General features: G+C 53.6%; 7 protein-coding genes across 7 annotated transcripts; 3 read left to right on the top strand and 4 right to left on the bottom strand.

The window, feature by feature from the left end:
- Positions 1–813: 813 nt before the first annotated feature.
- On the bottom strand, positions 814–1,653 carry BO86DRAFT_390358 (Isochorismatase hydrolase). The gene is made up of 2 exons (XM_025672363.1): positions 1,310–1,653; positions 814–1,245 (listed from the first exon to the last, which is right to left on the bottom strand). Exons 1-2 carry the CDS (start codon positions 1,608–1,610, stop codon positions 962–964), a joined length of 585 nt encoding a protein of 194 aa, XP_025526282.1. The 5' UTR covers positions 1,611–1,653; the 3' UTR covers positions 814–961.
- A 1,497-nt stretch (positions 1,654–3,150) lies between these two features.
- BO86DRAFT_365053 (uncharacterized protein) lies at positions 3,151–3,942 on the top strand (the record flags this gene model as incomplete). Its single annotated transcript, XM_025670040.1, has 3 exons — positions 3,151–3,282; positions 3,377–3,778; positions 3,847–3,942. The coding sequence occupies exons 1-3, from the start codon at positions 3,220–3,222 to the stop codon at positions 3,940–3,942; spliced, it is 561 nt and encodes a 186-aa protein (XP_025526281.1). The 5' UTR covers positions 3,151–3,219.
- Positions 3,943–6,716: 2,774 nt separating this feature from the next.
- BO86DRAFT_400934 (uncharacterized protein) lies at positions 6,717–7,876 on the top strand (the record flags this gene model as incomplete). Its single annotated transcript, XM_025673741.1, has 2 exons — positions 6,717–6,941; positions 7,004–7,876. The coding sequence occupies 2 exons, from the start codon at positions 6,717–6,719 to the stop codon at positions 7,874–7,876; spliced, it is 1,098 nt and encodes a 365-aa protein (XP_025526280.1).
- A 1,154-nt stretch (positions 7,877–9,030) lies between these two features.
- On the top strand, positions 9,031–9,943 carry BO86DRAFT_390357 (uncharacterized protein). The gene is made up of 3 exons (XM_025672362.1): positions 9,031–9,501; positions 9,566–9,633; positions 9,695–9,943. Exons 1-3 carry the CDS (start codon positions 9,364–9,366, stop codon positions 9,738–9,740), a joined length of 252 nt encoding a protein of 83 aa, XP_025526279.1. The 5' UTR covers positions 9,031–9,363; the 3' UTR covers positions 9,741–9,943.
- Positions 9,944–10,436: 493 nt separating this feature from the next.
- zrfA (high-affinity Zn(2+) transporter ZRT1) lies at positions 10,437–11,546 on the bottom strand (the record flags this gene model as incomplete). The annotated part of the gene is made up of 1 exon (XM_025675844.1): positions 10,437–11,546. The coding sequence occupies one exon, from the start codon at positions 11,544–11,546 to the stop codon at positions 10,437–10,439; it is 1,110 nt and encodes a 369-aa protein (XP_025526278.1).
- A 2,500-nt stretch (positions 11,547–14,046) lies between these two features.
- BO86DRAFT_341627 (putative MFS aflatoxin efflux pump) lies at positions 14,047–16,076 on the bottom strand. Its single transcript, XM_025669085.1, has 5 exons — positions 15,781–16,076; positions 15,457–15,717; positions 15,069–15,404; positions 14,841–15,021; positions 14,047–14,782 (listed from the first exon to the last, which is right to left on the bottom strand). The coding sequence occupies exons 1-5, from the start codon at positions 16,015–16,017 to the stop codon at positions 14,079–14,081; spliced, it is 1,719 nt and encodes a 572-aa protein (XP_025526277.1). The 5' UTR covers positions 16,018–16,076; the 3' UTR covers positions 14,047–14,078.
- Positions 16,077–16,715: 639 nt separating this feature from the next.
- On the bottom strand, positions 16,716–18,005 carry BO86DRAFT_390355 (alpha/beta fold hydrolase). The gene has a single exon (XM_025672361.1). The coding sequence runs from the start codon at positions 17,934–17,936 to the stop codon at positions 16,989–16,991; it is 948 nt and encodes a 315-aa protein (XP_025526276.1). The 5' UTR covers positions 17,937–18,005; the 3' UTR covers positions 16,716–16,988.
- Positions 18,006–18,215: the final 210 nt, after the last annotated feature.

Below are 18,215 nucleotides of genomic sequence, written 5' to 3'. Positions count from 1 at the left end.
TCTTTCAGCTTCCGAGACGTCATCTGTCTTTTGAGCAGTAACTGGGTTGACTTCCTGGCGAGAGTGTTGCTGCACGGGGAGGCGTTCGAGGGCTGGATGGGCAGTTACAGGCTGATAAGGCCTCCAGCGACTAGTCGGCCCTGGTGTGCAATGAGCCCCAGCTCTAAGGCAAAGAGTACATGGTCGCTGAACATCACACTTCGAAGCTCATCAACACAATGGACAGGAGACGGGGTTTTCCGACCGGGGGGGGGGGGGGTGTACCTTGAGCTTCTGGCGTCGACAACGCTGACACGCGCTCGGAACTTTACTGTTAGAGCCCTGCATCCAGTGACACGCAGCTATCCACTATGATATGCCGGCGCTATGTGCAGCTTGCCTATCTTGGGTATAGTTCTCGTGGTGCGTAATGGAGGTGTGGAATGGGAATCAGCTGGTTGCTTTGCAGCGTCAAGTTGCGGCGTCGAGAATTCGTTTTCGGCAAGTCTGCCACCGGAGAACCTTCTCTATTGAGTAAGGCGTCGAAGTCATACCTTTGATGACGTCAACGATTATGCGGCTGATTCATCAAGTCAAATGCATAAAAGTCAAATGGTGAATACTTAGAGAATTTTGACTGCCTGCAATCAATCTTCTACCTTCGTCGTGGTTGTGAGAGAGAGCAAAGCTAGTGTGCAGCAGAGCACATGTCTGCGTCTTCCTTGGATTTCTTGCTTCGGATCTCCCCTGCTTCCGTCTCTGTTCTCACCATGATCCAATTTATCATCACAATATACTCCCCGGGAACTCCTTTGTGCATTCTCACCTAAGATCGGCAGCTTCAGTCTCGATTGTCCCTTGCGCCTGACTTGTGTCACTTTCATTTGATTAGAGCAGATGCTAGGTTAATACTTCAACTAGAAGAGAATGTTGGAAAACGATGCCAAAATAATCCAGGCTCACAGACAATCTATTTACGCTGCTACTGAACCCACTGCGAAGCCGCCTCTTCCCACCGCAAGACACGAGCCCCACGAGTCGACAGACGCCGCTCCACCTCGCGCTCGAGCTCTGTCGCAGTCTTCCCGTCCGATTCGTACGTCGAGTGCGCACCAGCAAGGAGAGTCACGCGGAACCCCGCCGCCAACGCCCCCTTGCAGGTCGCTTCGACGCACTTCTCACTTTGCAGACCCACGGCCACTATCTCGTTGATGTCGGCATTGCGGAGGCGCGTCGAGAGGGTCGGATTCGACTCGAACGTGTTGCCTGGAATTTGTATCCGGATGTCAGCATCAGTGCCATCAAGCTCCGCGAGTCATCAGATCCTGACCAGTCTTCTTCGCGACCACGAGTTCCTCCTCGACATCTACCCGCGGGGTCAAGACCAATTCCCAGGGCTCACTGCCTCTCAGCAGTGTCCCACTCGCAGAGGTCTCCTCGTGCTGAATGAAGTAGATCGCCCATGGGGATGGTTGGTTCTTCTCACGGGAGGAATCGATGACCGAGCGGACGGCGTTGAGGGTTCCCTCGGCGGAGGCGATGACTCGGTCCGCATGCGGGACTCGGGTGGTGGGATCGACGGCCAGCTCTTTCTGGATGTCAATGACGAAGAGAGCTTTTCGAGGGGCCATGGTTTGCGTAACAGTTGCTGGATCTGTTGTTGTTGTTGTGGTGATGGTGATGGTGGGATGTTTGTTGCTGGAGGAAGGAAGTTGCGGGGCAGGAGCATGCTTGCGCTCACCGGTATTAGTATTACCGCCGATGATCTGCACTAACGTAATGCATGGAGGGGTCATCGGAGATGGTATGACTCCCTGCATCATCTCCGATCATGCGTTCTGCTCCTACGGGGAATCTCATTTCCGATTTCCCATATTTCTTTTGGGTGCAACAGCCACAAGAGGCCGCAGGCGTAAATGATCAACCGGGCATAGCTACCTCTGCCAAGCCAGGGAGGAAGTAGCGGCCATTTGTTCGGGCATCCGGTGGCTTCTCATTGTCTTGACCATAGTCCAGATGAGCTGTATATCAGAAAGAGGTTTGCTTACGAAAAAGGGGCTAATGAAGACGTGGAGCGTTTGCCATGTCCCTGCTAGCCTCGATATTCCTTCTTCGCTGGCAGCCTGGCCGGGCGCAAGGCTTGTCTCTGTGCCATATCACCCGTGCCCTAATGCTGGAATCTTATTTGTCCCTTGGCTTGCTGAGTGTATGCGCATGGAGACTTTTGATACGCTGAAAGCAATCCCAGAGCCGGCATAGAAATAACCACATGATCCGTAGGAGAAGTCCAAAGTCAGAGAAGAACTTGCTGGATACATGCAAGTGATTTATGGTGCGGTGCGTGGTGCGGCTCCTCTCTCATCGAAGCTCATCTCGGAGTAAAGTTGCGCATGCATCTTCTAGCAAGCAGGAATACGTTACCCCAGCACTAGCGAGACTACGACTATATACACATTCCTAGTAGTCGATTGGAAACTCAGCTCGGAGTTGTGTTGTTTGTTTGGGCTTTCAGGGACTATTGACCCCGCACTACTGAAAGTGGTTTAGTGTGCGTAGGCCTGTTTCGACAATACACATACAAAACACAATAGAAGCATGAACAACTGAAAGATACAGTAGGCAGATTCTGAAGCCGGAGGCAGCCATTATCAACTAAACTCTAATGCTGATTCCAAGATTTCCATGCGGAATTGCGTCAAAGATGCATGATAAAGATGTTGGGTAGGTTCATGCCGCGAGGCTGCCTGGCAAAGCCCCCACATTTTCCATCCTCCACGCCGTTTGACAGCTAACGACTGAGTCAGTGGGGTATGACTCTTAATTTTACTATAATAGAGGTCGATAAGAAAGGTATTTTGGATCATAGTCTGCAGCATTATTGGGACTAACATCAACATGCTCAACTCGGCACGAGGGCCAGGTACTCCTCGACTCCACAGTCAAGTGGGCAAGCTACAAGAACCGGATACCGAAACGGCCAAGATAGCACAGAGCGTGATATCAATACGCCATCATTGGCTCGAATAAGAGCATTGTGATTCAACAAACCTGTCGTTGAGATACCATCATGCACGTCATAATGACTCCGGGACCTCCCACCTACCGAGACAGCTGAGAGCCACAACGCTCCATGTAAACACACACTTCCCCTTCTATCAATGCGGATAAACCCTGACATCTCCTGACTCGTCCCTGCCGAACCTCACAACAATCAAAGTACATTCAAGACATTGAACCATCATGTCTCCAAGCGCCCAAGCACCGCCAACCATAATCTCCGCCTCGCAAACCCCAGAAGAAGAGGTACTGTACAGTCCCGCCCATGCACCCCGATCCTCACAAGCAGCACACCTCAAGGCACCCGACTAACCACATCCACCCACCACCCACACTCCAGCGCAACATCACCACCGCAAAACAATACATGACCATCGCCTACTCCCCGACCGAGAACCACGGCGCCGAGTCCGTCCGCCACCTCTGCCACCCAGACAGCTGGTTCTGGAGCCCCTCCACCTTCCCGGGCTGTTCCACCCCGATGGACTACGCCGACTCGCACGCCACCGTCATGAAGTCGGTCAACGACCTGCACATTGTGCGGTACGACCAAGCCTGGGCCAAGGACGGCCACGTCCTGCTGCGGTACACCGCCGAGGGGTCGCATGCGGGGGCGCCGTACAAGGGAATTGAGAGGTCCGATCCCCCCAAGCGGGCGCAGTGGAGCGCGGCGGCCATCTTTGAGATCAGCGACGGGAAGGTCAAGAGCTTCACGAAGGATTGGGATCAGAAGGTTATGCAGGTGCGTTTTTGTACTGCCGTCGTGATTGGATTGAGGTGTGCAAGAGTGCTGATTGTTTGGGTTGGAAGATTCAACTAGGTTGGGCGCCGGTGAAGGAGTCGGAGGATCCGCGGTGGAAGGCGGAGATTCTGGCAAATGCTGAGAAGGGGCGGCAGGCGAAGTAGAACCACAGGACTGGAGAGGAAGGCAAATGCCGGTTATATAGGAGCCGTCGAGGTTCGATGTTCATACTCGTAGGATAGAATGGTATATCGATTGTGCAGGTTCCTAAAGACTTTCTAAACGCAGGGCTCACTAGCGTTATGTCAATGGATTCGGTTATGGTAAATTCAAGACATAAGAAGCATATACAGCATCACCTCACAAGGCTTATCAATAAGCCATAATACACCTCTGAGCATGAGTATGTTGCACCGTGTCACACTCAGCAGGCTTATAGCAAGTGCGCAACCGAATGTTGTTGCAGTAGCATACAGCTCCGGGGGCGACTGGCCTACAATACTCAAACAGGAGTCGCGGTATGAGATCAGATAGAAGACTACCTGCAGTGGTGTTTTGCTTGACGGATAGTGCTCCTCGCTTGCCAGTCAAGACCATGCTCAAATGGCACACAGCAGCAGAAGTACCTGAAAAACTATCAAGGCGCTCAGATAAGATGCGCGCGTTTGACTCCCTTCGGCTGCTTAACTCCATGTCTAGGGCACAAATACATTTGAAATCGATGCCTTGAGCCTTTTGTTATCAAATGCAAACCATAAGAGCTGTCTCACCTAGCGATGCAGCAGCACCTCCGACTTTGCCAGTTTTAGCTACTATTCTGGCTAGTGTCTCCCTGACTACGCTGATGAATACGAGAAGACACTAAAGGAGCCTGCTCCAGAGTAGAATCTCATTGTGGAGTCATGAGATTCCCTAGGCATCCGACGGTGACAGGCATTGAACGACCGTTACACCCAAAAGAACGACAAGCGGGGGATTTGCTGCCTCCTAACTTCAGGCGCCAACAATGCTCTACTACTCCACCAGATGGCAACCAACTGTATTGATTTCTCGAGACTCCGAGCACATCCAGCCCTGTCCATGGCCGGCTATGGTACCAGCCAGCCACGGGAGTTCATCTCGATTTGAAGAGCACCGGCGCAGTTTCCTGTCACAAGGTTGAGGTTACATTGCATCGTCGATGTCTCAGTTTCATAGGAGCCTAGCATGGAGCGCTGTGGCGTGGAACAGCGCGGGACGGCAGGTTGCTGCAACGCTGAGGGTGTACATTCACCGGTACGATGTATTCATATCCTGTCCCAATTACCGTGACTGAGGATTACTTTGACCTGGACAATGCAGGCATTCTCGTCTCTCAGTTAGGAACAAAGATTACTGATCCATGATCAGCAACGTTGGTCTTTCGAGGCGGCAGAGAGCATGGCACGAGTAATATAGTGCCCGGAATATCATTTCCAAGAATTGGCTAAGTATCACCCCGCAGACTGATGAGGAAATAGAGATTAGCACTACTTACTGTCTCATTGAGTGCCATCCTCTTCCTTACGTCAAATATCACTTAGTGTATCATCATTGTCTCTTCTCGTGAAGACAGCTAGCCGTACTGACTTGGCTCTGGTCTAAAGAGCTGAGAGATGAGGGTGTAGCAGTTTAACTGGAAAAGAGACACTTCACCACAGACACAAGAGTGGTCAGCGGTGAACCAGCCTCAAATTGTGCGGTCTAAGACATTCTGTCTGAGTAGTTGCCCGTGCTAAGACATATCCCCATTCTGAGGTTATGTTAGCCGACAAAAATAATAGCTAGTCAGAAAGCACGGATCACCTTTATGAGCTTGCTGCCTAAGCTAGTCCCTTTTCATATAATGCGCTGAGATTCCGTATGTGACACAGGGAGCTGTCTTGTTTCAAGGCGTACGCAGCCACAGGAAGCTTAGAGATCAATTCACAGTTCGAACATGATGAAGTGTCGAACGGAATTCCCTGACCAGACTCTGCATATCCCAAGTCTCACTGCTCTGACTGGGCATCCAATTCTTAAAGTTTGGTTTAAGATGTCTTCGTATGAGCTCAGCAAAGGCCCATCGACTTACTGTCGCTAAAGGATCGCACAACCGACATTGGATTATATCTCAATCCACAGGTCTGTCTGGGTCAAGGTGTTACAGTAAGTACACTAAGGCATAGTAAGCTTTGTGCTAGGTTGCTTGCTCATAAAGTCCGATAACTTTAGTTAGTGCCTGTGAATACAGGTTTGGAACCGTGGTCGGAGTTTCCAGCTTCTAGACACGTTGACTACCACGCGTCTTCCTTCACCAGATCGTTGTTACCTTTACGGGGCCATCAGTCAGGACTAGAAACATAGTCATGCGACTTTTTCACGATGGGGTCAACTATGGGTCAGGCGTCGGAAGTGTTCCGGGCGAAATGCTGGGCCTGCCAACGGGATCGATCTTCAAGATTGATACCACTGCAACAGTCAATTCAAGCATTTAGCAGTGGTCTGTGGGGTCGGTACGGGATATCTATGGGAGCATCTCTTTTCAGCGTGCAAGATTTATCATGCGGAGCAGTCAGAAACGACAGATAATGGCGCGGTGACGCGGTCAGCCCTACCGTTGCCCTTCGGGGCCCGCGGAAACGGACCGTCTCAGGAGGCCCTCCCCTATAGGGCTGGACTTGTTACATGGCTGCCTATTCCCTTACAGCCATAGCCACCGGTTCCCGCCTACTGTATCCGCACCCTGGATAACTGTTATGACAGCCCAGACCAAGAGATTGATATCTTTTAATCTCGCTACTTCGAGTCTTGTTTTCATGATTTGATGAGATATTCACCAACAACTTTGCTTCGTACATACAAGTCTTGCACTAACCCCACGTCGCTCGTTCACTGTTTCAGACCTCCAACACTGTATATTGCTTTGTCTTCTTTCCCCATGCACCTTCGCTTTTTCCTCGTCCCCAGTATCTGGCTGGTGGGCTCTTTGGCCTCACCGGTCCCGGATACTGGAGACTCCTCGCAGAAGCAACTGTCCAACGCACTCAATTCTCGTCCCTCTTTTCCCTCTGCGACCGGACATGATGTCCATCTGCCGTGTCTACGATGTTCTCCAGAGGACGACAACAGCCCATTTGACAACGGAAACTCAACACCCTTTGTGGTATAGACCCCAGATTCCCTTTATCTTGAGAAACGCGAATGAGGCGCTAATATTGTCCCTAGGCAATGAACCTCCGAACCGAAAACAATGCCCTTCTGGTCAACAACGTCAGCGTCTTCCCCGCCGGGTACCCTATGAAACTTCCAGCCCAGATGCACCCCGACGGCAACATTGACAGCGACACCGTGGAGACCGTCCTCCTGACCTACGGGGTGGACATCGAATATCTCCCTCCGAGGGTCGACTCCGAGGTGGGCGACATGTATTTCGTGGAGGTCAAATTCTTCGATTCCACCGGTCACCCCGCCACCGCAAGCGTGATCCACGTCCGCCTGTCCCGCGACGCCGACGAAGACGACCTCTCCATCTCGCAGATCATCATCGAGCCACTCCTCGACTACCATGCCTCCCATGGCCACGGCAATAAGATGTGGCACGCCCAGTACTGGAAGATGCTGGTGGGCAAGTACAAGTCCTGGCGCAAGGAGCAGAAGAAGGCCCTGCATAAGACCTCCAATGCGAAGCCGGAGGCCCACGTATCGTGCGGCAACAGACCCTGCATCCGTCCCTACAACTCGGTCGTCTCGACTGATGGGGAGGGACGCCACCACCACAACGACGTGGGCAAGTCCCCGTTTGCCGTGGCTGGCCCGTCGATGAATGCCTACGTGCACCACCACCGGTCCAACCCCAACTTCTGGCGTCTCATCATTCCGGCGATGGTGCCTGCGTTGTTGGGGATGGTCGCGGGGTTGGTGGTTTGTACTACCGGGGTGGTTATCTGGAAGATCATCTCGTGTGCGCTGGCTCGGTGCGCCGACAAGCGGGCGAAGAGATGTGCACGTGGCGCGGGATGTTGTAGGGGCTCGAGAGAAGCGGTGTCAGAGAAGCAGCAGCTTATGGCTCGGGAGATTGGGGCCAATTGCGGCGTGTAGAGACTGCGATTGCTCCTTCTTTCTTAGGTAAGACGATGCGTATAAGGGCAGCCCGTGGTAGCTGTGAGGTGAAAATACGGGATGGGTGGAGCGGGTAGAGAAGAGAGCATGAAGGGATTGTATGGTCTATGTGCTTGTCATTCATTGCGCAGAACGGTCAGACTTTTGAACAGTTTGCGTCCCTACTCGCGTCAGCCTCACAATTGACAATCAATTTTTCTCCTATGTGAATGATCCAGTCCCTTGTTCATGGCTTTGACCCACCCTAATGGGGGAATTTTCTAGGCGAAGCTTTGGACTTCCGAAGTTCCGACCGTCCAACACACACACACTACCATTCCCGTGCAGACTATTTCCGAGGCAGTGTAAATGGGGGCCAGGGGCTAAGCCACTGAATTTATGGCCCTAATTGCAATCCCAATTCAGTAACACGGCACTGCTGCCAGCCAGGTGCCACAATAACCTCAACCTACCACTTAGCGCCGATAATGTGGATGTTTCTTTCTGTCTCGGGGTCCGCGGAACCCACCAATTGACACCCGATCCGACAGTCACCGTAGACTCGTGGAGAGCCAATCCATCCACAGTGGGGGAAAGCGATTGACAGAAATGAGCCAGGTGTGCACAAACTGAATCTCGAGCCAAAGGACGGACTGCTGAACTATGATCCGTCAATAGCCCCAGTGGAAACACGTACTCGTATTATCATGACCCTCTGCAGCGTCAAGCACAGCAGTCCAACAGCCAGAATGATCCTTCTTCAGCCCGCCCATTGCCGCTGGGTCCAAGAGCGGTCGTTGATTGGCCAAGCTTCCAAGCAAAGCTTGACCAAAGCTTGAGGGGGAAATGACTGGCGCAAAAACTGGCAATAATGGGTGGAGCCCGAAACGAGGCTGCCTAACACTTTGTACACTCGCTCTGTGTGGTGCACGACACTGCCTCGGCCACAGCCCGTGTCTTGCATGCTGCGCTTCGACGGCTGATGGCTGTACAATCCATATTGCCACGCCCGCATTGGCCCCGCGCACGCTCACCGCAACAACCTTCGCAATTTACAGGGCTGGCTCCTCTGACGTCAAGCGCCCTGGATGTCCCTGTCCAGAATAGAAACACTCACATCATTCTCCCTCAGTTGTCTTCCGGCCAGCACAGCACTAGACCGCATGGATGATAGATCATCCTCCTGAGCAGTCCTCTCTCGCCCAACGACGATGAAGTCATAGCGAATCGCTTGCTCTTCGCTGACGCCTGCTCTGTAGGGCTGATGCTGCGCACTGGGTCCTGGCCATTGGACCCCGGATTGACTTTCAAGAGATAAATAACCGGTGGATTCCACCGCTTCGGTGGGTTTCGTTTCTCATTTTTTTTTCCCTCCCAGAATTGCCGATACCCGACTACCACCACAACAATATTATAATCCTTACTGCCGTCACGCCCCTCCTTTTCAACACTCACATTCACCCGCATTCACTCATCACATTTTCACCATGTTCAACTGGTTCAAGTCGTCCAACAAGGAGTCCGCTCCCACCCAGCAGCCCACCTGGGATGCCAACACCGTGACCATGCAGCAGCCCTCGGGCCCTGAGGCCCCTGTCACCGAGCGGGTCGTCACCGGCCAGCCCGTACGTGTCCTTCACTCGCCAGCCAAATCCCCGAGCTCAAGCTAACCACCTCGTCAACCAACAGAACCAGCCCGAACAGATGCAAATGAGCCTCCGTGGTGGTGGTGAGGGCGAAGACGTCTGCTGTGGAGTGTACGTTCCTGTCTCCCGTCCCATCCATCCCGAAACAATGAACCCAACTAACGAAACTCAGCTGCGCCGGTCTCTGCTGCTTCGAATGCTGCGAGTGCTGCTGCTAGACACGATAAAACCGTCGTCGACATGCGGATAGAATATTCCCCTAATGTCCCACGATCTCATCACAAAGGGGTATGACGACTGATGACCGGATCATCAGGAGTCGCGCGTGTTTTGTTTATACTATACCGGAGAAGAAGGGCGCCCGTGGTTGTGTATATTCTAATATATCATGATATATATTAATGCAGTCTATGCTTTATGATTGAAATTGATACTGAGTTTGAAGTCTTTTCCCCTCTCGCCGTGGACTGTACCTGGCTCTGTTGCAACTTTCACTCAGGATACTCTTGCGTTCGCTTAGTGATCCCCTGGCGAGTGTTAGTTGTACTTCGCTATGACCTCGTGGCCCCTTCATCATTGCACCGGATAGTGATGGTCAGAAAGGAGTAGACGAATCATGACACTGACTGTTACCCTTGCATTCTGCTGCAGTTTTGCCCCGGTCGCAGCCGCGCTGGACGCCTGCCTGATTACTGGTAAACATTTACCCGGCAGAGCCGGTCACAGCAGCTCGACGGAGGCTGGCGAAAGAAAAACGAGAGTTTCTCCACGAGAGATGCCATTCCACGCAACAAATTATCCCGGATGACTTTTCCGTCGCCTAATGTACCTAGTAACTTTTATATACACGAGCTTTTCCACTGGTCCACAGTCCGCCTCATCCTCCATAATCACAACGGACACAACCGCCACCCTCACGCCCACTTCCCAATCAGCGCCATGATCCCCGCCCCCAGCAACGTACAACCCACCATGTACAGCAACTTGGACCGTCGGCGCGTGCGGCAGGGATCGAACAGGAAGTCGCGGGCCAGCAGCTCGACCAGCGCACTGTAGATCAGGATGCCCGCGGACACGGCGTTGAACACGCCCTGGATAATCAACGACTCCTTGGAGTTGGGGTTGTAGGTCGTGCGCAGGCCCAGGCCGATGGCGATGGAGATGGGGGTGGTCAGCCCGTAGGCCAGACAGAGGAGGTAGGGCAGCTTGGCGTGCTGGGCGAAGGGGATCGCCGACAGCCGGGCGCCGATGCCCAGACCCTCGAAGGACTGGTGGAAGACGAGCACGGGGTAGAGCGTGGCGAACTCGGACCCCGTCACGCCCAGGTTCAGCCCGATGATGACCGAGTGGAAGATGATCCCGAACTCCAGGATCAGGAAGGCGGCAATCTGCTGCCGGAAGGACCGCTCGGTGGCGTCCGCGTCCGCGTCCGCGTCGGCGGAGACGGTGGTGGAATTGGTGGAGGTGGCAGGGAGGGGTTTTTCTCCGTCGGGGAGTCGGTGGCGGCCTTCCGGGTCACCGTCGTGGGTGCCGTGTAGGGACGGGCAGGGCTCCTGGGCGATGAAGGCGTTGGTGGCCGACTCGTCGCGCTCGATGCCGTACTTGTGCTCGACGTAGACCTCGGCGGCCAGGTCGAGGAGGAAGATCAGCACGACGGCTGTCAGCACGATGGCCGCGCACCACGAGTACTCGCCCCAGTAGCCGGAGACCCCGACGCAGGTCTTGGGGCCGATGCGCTTGTAGGCCGGGTCCAGCAGGTGGATGAACGCGGTGGCCAGGATGACGCCCGTGCCGAAGTAGCGCGCAAAGATGTAGACATTGTGCGGGATCTTCCAGCTGGGGAGGCCCTTGGAGACCACGGGGAAGAAGGTGAAGGCGGTCGAGACGAAGAGGATCACGAAGATGGACGAGATGCGCGCGCCCAGGTGGCCGTTGTACTCGTTGTCCGAGATGGCATAGTAGCAGAGCACGTCCTCCTTGCTCGCCTTGTGGAGGTTCACGTCGGAGGCGTTGAAGGTGGCCATGATTGCGGAGGCGGAGAGGGCTGGGCTGTGCTGCTGCTCATGGTCGATGATGCTGGTCCGATGTTGTAGGTCTTATAGATGTCTGTCTGGGGACCTTGGGGTAGAGGTGGGTAGAAGGCTAGATAAATGCGTGCGCTTTCGGGGCTTTCAAGGTGTCTAGGAGGGTCTAGTTGACAGGAACTGGCCGGACGCTGTCAGCCTAGTGGGGGCAAAATGTTCCATTGCCGAGTCAGCGTCCAGATTGATGACCATTGAGTGGAAGCTGAGTGGAGTATTTGTTTTTGTGCTGCCTGGTCCACTTTGAGGGCTATGTCACGACGAGTGCTTCAGTACGGGGTTTCCATGTCACAGACAAGACAGAGCCGCTTGTCGTCCGATGCTCTGTATGATATAAGTCGACTACCACTGATGCATCCGAGTCAGAACAGCCGACTCACATCGATGTGAACAACAGAACAAGGTTTGATGGTGCCAAGAGTGAGATGCTGGCGACGGGCACATGGAACGCCCTATAGGGCTGAGCTCCACTGGACTCCCGCAAGGTCCTCAGCGGTCCCGCCCGAAATTCCTTTCCTTTTTTCCTTGATTCTTCCGCACACTCGCAGTAGCCGAGTCGGCCTTTTTTCGCCTCTCTTTGGCTCACCAGATTTTCCCTCCAATGGACTTTTGTGTAGAAGGTGTTCTCGGTTACTGGATTTGGAGGCGTTGCCGGGTCTCTCCCTCGGCGAACTGTCACTGAGCAAACACCCCTACGAGTCTAGCGCGAGATTCCTGAATTCATCCGGTTTGGCCAGCAGCACATTACATCATAGCCTCCCTGCATAGAGGCGAATGAGGTTGCAGTCATGCTCGAGCCACGCACTGTGACTTTGGACACCGGTGTCGTAGTCCCTCACTGACTTGAACAAGGAATCAGCTCTTTGTGCGACCGGCAAGTCAAGCCCCATGTTCAAGGCATGCATCAAACCTACATCCTATTTTATCACCGCAGAATTTATTCTTTCTCCAGAAGAATATTCAGTACCTACGGACCCGATTCAGAATGATCATTTTCTCATCTATTACGAGGCATAGGCACAAATAACGGAGCGCTTGCCATAATGAGTCCTTGCCTCATCGGCCTTGCAGTACATATTCAACCAACTTAAAGTCTGTAATATCTTCTACTCTTGCATGGACATTCAGACCTTTGGGGCAAGCGAATGAGATCTTTCGCCACCAGTATGATGGCATGAAGGAGAACACCACTCGACAAATGAAATGATAGAGAGATCTGAGACCACTAACCCCCCGTGAAGAACTTTGCTTATCTTGGCTGCTCGTTGTACCTTTATCTAAGAGATAATTACCCATTAGCAGTGAGAACAGACGATGAATGCACTTTCTGAATTCGCCCTACCGGTGAGTTCTCTGATTGACTGAGGAGCTCATAAGCTTCACACAACGGGAACTTTCCGTCTAAACGAAATCCTCCTTTTTCTCGAGGTGTCGCGACCGAAAATTCGCGACATTCTTCTGACGGCCAGGAGATCTATAAGATCTGTTCAGAGCCGCCCTAACAGCTCGTCTTTGCCATGCCAACATTCATCTGGGTGCGTCAATTTTATTATTTCACCATCTCAAAACGTATATAACTACAGCCTCAATCTACTCGCTTGATTGCATAGCGGAGAAATAAGGGTTTTCAGACCCCGGGCTCGCAGATTTGATGCAGATTTCTCATACCTTTCTTGTGCATACAGTATCAATAAGCGTATGGCCCCTCTGGCCTCATCGATGTCAAGGTCCTTCAACCACCCCAAAGCTTGCCCATCAATCAACCTCAACCTTTTTACCCCCAATTACCAACTGACTACTTTCTCGACACTGTAAAAGCAATAATCACTTTCTTCAACTTCAGTGACATGAAAAGTCTGCCCTAATGCAGAACTATGCTACGTACTGTATCTACCTTTATAGTTTCCAGCCATTCATGTGGCGCTGCCAACCCTAAGCCAAACGAAACGGCTGATGAGCTCCCGGCGGACATCCTAAGCCCGGGCTCTCACTGCTCGGATCCTCTAACTCCTACTAGGACATGAAGTGCGTCCCTTTCCTGTACTCTACTTCTCCTATTCCCCATTCAAAGATGCGATCGGTCATAGGGGTAGTAAATGCCTGGACTGAAGCTACTGTCCGAACACCTGTGTTTGACCCCATGGTAGATTATATCTTGCTGGTCGTGTACTTAGCCCTCGTGTCCAAGTCCAGAATTGCAGTACCCTGGAAGAGAGGATTATGGTTCCAATGTACCAGGGACTTGGCAGACAAGCAACAAAGAATGTGAAGTCTCTCTACGTAGCTCTGGTAAGAGAGAACAGTGTCGGGAGCGGGACGTATAGAAACCATTTCCCAACTATAAGATCAACCCAGGATAAGAGAAGCATATGTAGTTTGTTGATAATAAAGTGTAATCGCAAAGCTAGCTAGTAAATCCGTATTACTTCCCCATTCTCGAGGTAAAACAACCAAGTAAAACAAAAGCCCCGTAGTCTATTGCCCCCCTGCAGCATCCACACTCTTCTCCTCTGCACTCTCCGCCTTCTTCTCAGCATCAGGCTGAGGCTGCCCCTGCTTGATACTCCTCCACTCCAGCGTCGCCGCCCCCAGCACCGTCAAACACGAAATAATCAACCCAGCCCAGAACACCCTCCTGAGCGCCTCATTGTACGAATACAGCACCGTCCCACGCAGATCCGTTGGCATCGCGTCTAACAGCTCCGTCACGCCGCCCGAAGTAACCAGCCGGGGATCAAACCCCGGCAGCCCGGCCAGCCTCTCCACCAGCTGGTTAGCCAGGATATTCTCCCCGACCGACACGAACACCGCCGCCCCGATGAGCTGGCCGAACAGCATCAACGCCAATCCTGACGGCACGTCAGGCTTGGGCAGAACGGTCTGCGCCGCGAGATTGGGGACCTGGAAGCACAACCCCAGACCAATCCCGTACACGATCTGGTAGCCGATCCACTTGCCCTCGCCGGTGTCCACCTGGAAGGTGGTGAGGAGGCCGGCACCGACGGCCATGATGCAGGATCCGATGATCGCTAAGGGGGTGTAGTAGCCGACCTTGGAGTTGACGATGCCCCCGCCGATCGAGCCCACCACCATCGCCAGCATCATGGGTAGAAGGCGGATGCCGGATTCCACGGCGGAGTTACCTTTGATGGATTGGAACCAGATGGGGAGGAAGTATACTGCAATTCATGTCAGGGACATGTCACGGTTCTCGGTGGGGTGGGGGTGGTAAGCTACCGAAGATGTAGTTTCCGGAACCCACGCAGAGGGTCTGCCAGAAGCCTGAGACAATGCTGCGCTGCGCGAATATGCGCACGGGGAGCGTCGCGGTCTTGGGAAGGAAGATCTGAACGGCGATGAACGAAAGTAGCAGGACACCCGCGAGGACTAGGCAAGCCACGACGCGACCGTTGCTCCACTGCTGAGTGTCAGTTGCGGGCTAAGGTATCGATCTTGACGACATACGGAATACGTCTGGCCACCCCACTGAAGTGCCAGAATGAGACAGACTACACCAGAGACCAGGAGTGTGGTGCCGAGGAAGTCCAGCTGCACCAGCTTCTCAGTCCACGAGACTCTGGTGGAATCTTGCTTGGGAACCTTGAGGCATAAGGCAATGAAGACCATAGCTGCGCCACCGATGGGTAAGTTGACATAGAAGCACCATCGCCATGTCACGTTCGATGTAAAGGCGCCGCCGATCAAGGGTCCGACGATGGAGGCGATGCCGAACAGGGCACCGAACAGTCCCTGAATTTGAGGGCGCTTCTGCAGAGGGACGGAGTGAATGATGCACATGATCTAGCACACGACTCTTAGCAATAATCCCCGTAAAGCTGGCTTGCCGACTCACAGTTCCAGCGAGAATGCCAGCAGCCCCGACGCCACAGATGGCTCTTCCAATGATGAAGGCCACTGAATTGGGGGCAGCACCGCAGATGGCAGAGGCAACCTCAAACAGCAGAATACTGCCGAGAAAGACTATCCTGACAGAGAAAAGCTTATACAACTTGCCAAACAAGAGTTGGAATGCGCAACATGTCAACAAGTAGGCGCTTCCGTACCAGCCGACGTCGTCGAAGGAGTTGAACTCATCGGTGATTTGGGGGATGGCCTATGAGTTGCGTACATAATTAGTGTTCAGGCCGGAACATGGGAGAAGAGATGATGTATGTACAGTTGAGATAATCGTTCTGTCCAGTGCGACGAGAAACATGGCGACAAAGGCCGAGACAATCAGACAGACAACCCTAAGTCTAGACTGATTCTCGGGTGGGCCCGGAGGACCAGGAGGGCCCCCAGCTTTGGCTGAGCCTTCGCTGCTGACTGCTGCATCGTGCTTATTGACCGATTCTGAATTATGAGTGCCAGCTGACTCGATACTTTCAGAAGTGGGAGTGTGGGGGGCAGCCATGGTAAATGTGGTGTTCGGCGTGTTCGGTGCTCCGCGAGGCAGGGCGCAATCAATCGGATGACAACGCACGAGTGGTGACTGTTTCGCGAGAGGAGCAAATGTGGAGGGATGTGAGACTTTTTAAACGGTCGCAAGAGGCTCAAATCGGCCCAAAACATTCACATATAACAATCTCGTGGTCAACATGACCAGCGGTCCGGGGCTTGCAGAACCCAGTGGTCGGGGGGTAGAAAGTGCGAGGCTGGCCGAGTGGCGCGAAGGTCGGCCCTCATAAACCCCGACTTTCCCCTACATCTCTTATCCCTTTCTTGTTCCTACACTCAACAAATCATCAACCCGGCATTCAGACCCCGGGCTTATCTGCAGGATCCCTGTCCCAAAGCTTGATAGTCTCAAGCCATGGCGACGCCACTGTCTGCCTTTTCAACAGATTGGCCCAGACCGAGGTGAGTGCTGATGGTCAGCAACGCAGATCAAATGTGATCGTACCTCACGATTCTGCGCTCCAGTCACCTGGAATGCTTCCCCGCGTGGGTTCCATGTCGGATCAAATTCCTTAAGATACGCAGGATAACAGTGACTGATGTGCAGGGCTCAATCAGACCTGGCAGACACCCTTCGTCCTTCTCATTGCCGCTTGGTACTTGATGCGAATTCATCCGCGCATCGGCTATAGAAAAGGGCTTGGTTTATCAACTGGGATACTATGGGATTGAAAGTATGTCTGCTTTTTTTCCGACCTGGATGAACGGAAATGCTCTTCACAAGGCAAGCAGGTCAGAATGCTCTCGAGCAACCTCGCTCCGTTCTTAACTATAGCTATGTTGCATCTTTCACCATATAGTTTGTCTCCACCTCGACAATTTTGCAAGGCATAAGGACTATTCCAGCAGTGTAGGGCGCAATGCAACAGTGCGCGACTGATCAGCCCTAAAATATCATCCAGGCCCAGCCAGAATCTCCAAGAACCCTCAATCCACCAACCCCAGGACCCAAAACACCTCATCCCGAATCACCTCCGGTGCAACGAACTGCAAATTATGCGTCCTCGCCTTTCCTTTCGCATACACAAACCGACTCCGACTCGACAGCGACAGATGCGCCCGTTGCCCTCGCTCATCCATCTCCTCCATGACCGCCAACCGCTCCGCCAGGTGCCGCCGCGCATCCTCCGTGCCATGCCCATGTTCCACCCCATAAGCATAAACCTTTCCAAAATCCACGGACTCATTCGCAAAAATCACACTCAACCTTCCATCCCCAAGCGCTTGCATCCCCTCGGGGATCGCCTCATTCAAGTCCTTGGTCCCCGCCGCAATCAGCGCCAACTCCGCCTCCGCCGTCGCCCGGTTCCTGACTTCATCCTCCTTAATCGCCTGATACTCCTCCGGTGCCACCGCAACATTCTCGTCCAGCCCCACAATGGCATAGTAATCCGACTCCCCCATCAAACTCGGCCAATCCGGAGGTAAGGGGGTTTGCGCCCGCGGCGAATCGACGATCACCATGCCGACGACGACGTCGCGGCCGCGTTGGCGCAGGAACTCGCGGACCAGGACCCCGCCGTAGGAGTGGCCAACCAGGACGTACGGCGGCGGGATCTGCGCCGCGTCGAGCAGCTGCGTCAGCTCGTGGACGCGGTTGTGCGCTGTCGGCGCCAGCGGGGAGGGCGGGCTGCGCCCGTAGCCGGCCCGGTCGTAGGTGTAGACGCGCGCCCGCGCGGCGAGCAGGCCCTGCACCGCGACCCATTCCACATGCGAGCTGCCGAGGCCGGCTTCGATGATCACGGCGGGCGCGAGGGTGCCGTTGGATTGCTGGCGTTCGGGGCCGACGGCGGAGAGGAAGAGGGAGGGTCCGGTTTCGGGTCCTGGTAGTGGGACGAGGGCGGAGTGCGTGCCTTCATTCCAGGGGGTGATCATGGTAGTTGAGAATGGTGATGGGAGGGTTCGAAGGGACAGACTACAGTGTTTTGTTGAGGGTAAGAGCATGAGAAGCTTGAGGGAAAGGAGGAAGGGGATGTGGGAACTACTGGAATTAAGTCTGCTTATCACACCAGTGGGCCATGGCCATGCTTATTCGCGCAATTGACGGTAGCCTGATTCCTGTCATCTTAGACCAATTCAGGAAATAGGATGGCTAGTGAAGTATAACAGCGATACAGTATAATTCCTGCCCTCCTCACTCCAGCTCATGAGTTG

This window comes from Aspergillus japonicus (assembly GCF_003184785.1).
Source record: "Aspergillus japonicus CBS 114.51 unplaced genomic scaffold BO86scaffold_35, whole genome shotgun sequence".
Lineage (NCBI taxonomy): Eukaryota > Fungi > Ascomycota > Eurotiomycetes > Eurotiales > Aspergillaceae > Aspergillus > Aspergillus japonicus.
Note: the sequence above shows the minus strand (reverse complement) of the source record. Positions and strands in the feature narration are given on the sequence as shown.

Excerpts from the sequence above, each read along its gene's own strand:
- BO86DRAFT_390358 (XM_025672363.1), bottom strand. The coding sequence starts at position 1,610 with ATGGCCCCTCGAAAAGCTCTCTTCGTCATTGACATCCAGAAAGAGCTG. Across the intron at positions 1,246-1,309 it reads CGTGGTCGCGAAGAAGACTG|GCAACACGTTCGAGTCGAAT; the intron begins GTCAGGATCTGA and ends TACAAATTCCAG.
- BO86DRAFT_390355 (XM_025672361.1), bottom strand. The coding sequence starts at position 17,936 with ATGATCACCCCCTGGAATGAAGGCACGCACTCCGCCCTCGTCCCACTA.
- BO86DRAFT_341627 (XM_025669085.1), bottom strand. The coding sequence starts at position 16,017 with ATGGCTGCCCCCCACACTCCCACTTCTGAAAGTATCGAGTCAGCTGGC. Across the intron at positions 15,718-15,780 it reads ACAGAACGATTATCTCAACT|GCCATCCCCCAAATCACCGA; the intron begins GTACATACATCA and ends CGCAACTCATAG. Across the intron at positions 14,783-14,840 it reads TTCCGGAAACTACATCTTCG|TATACTTCCTCCCCATCTGG; the intron begins GTAGCTTACCAC and ends CATGAATTGCAG.
- BO86DRAFT_390357 (XM_025672362.1), top strand. The coding sequence starts at position 9,364 with ATGTTCAACTGGTTCAAGTCGTCCAACAAGGAGTCCGCTCCCACCCAG. Across the intron at positions 9,502-9,565 it reads GGGTCGTCACCGGCCAGCCC|AACCAGCCCGAACAGATGCA; the intron begins GTACGTGTCCTT and ends GTCAACCAACAG. Across the intron at positions 9,634-9,694 it reads GAAGACGTCTGCTGTGGAGT|CTGCGCCGGTCTCTGCTGCT; the intron begins GTACGTTCCTGT and ends AACGAAACTCAG.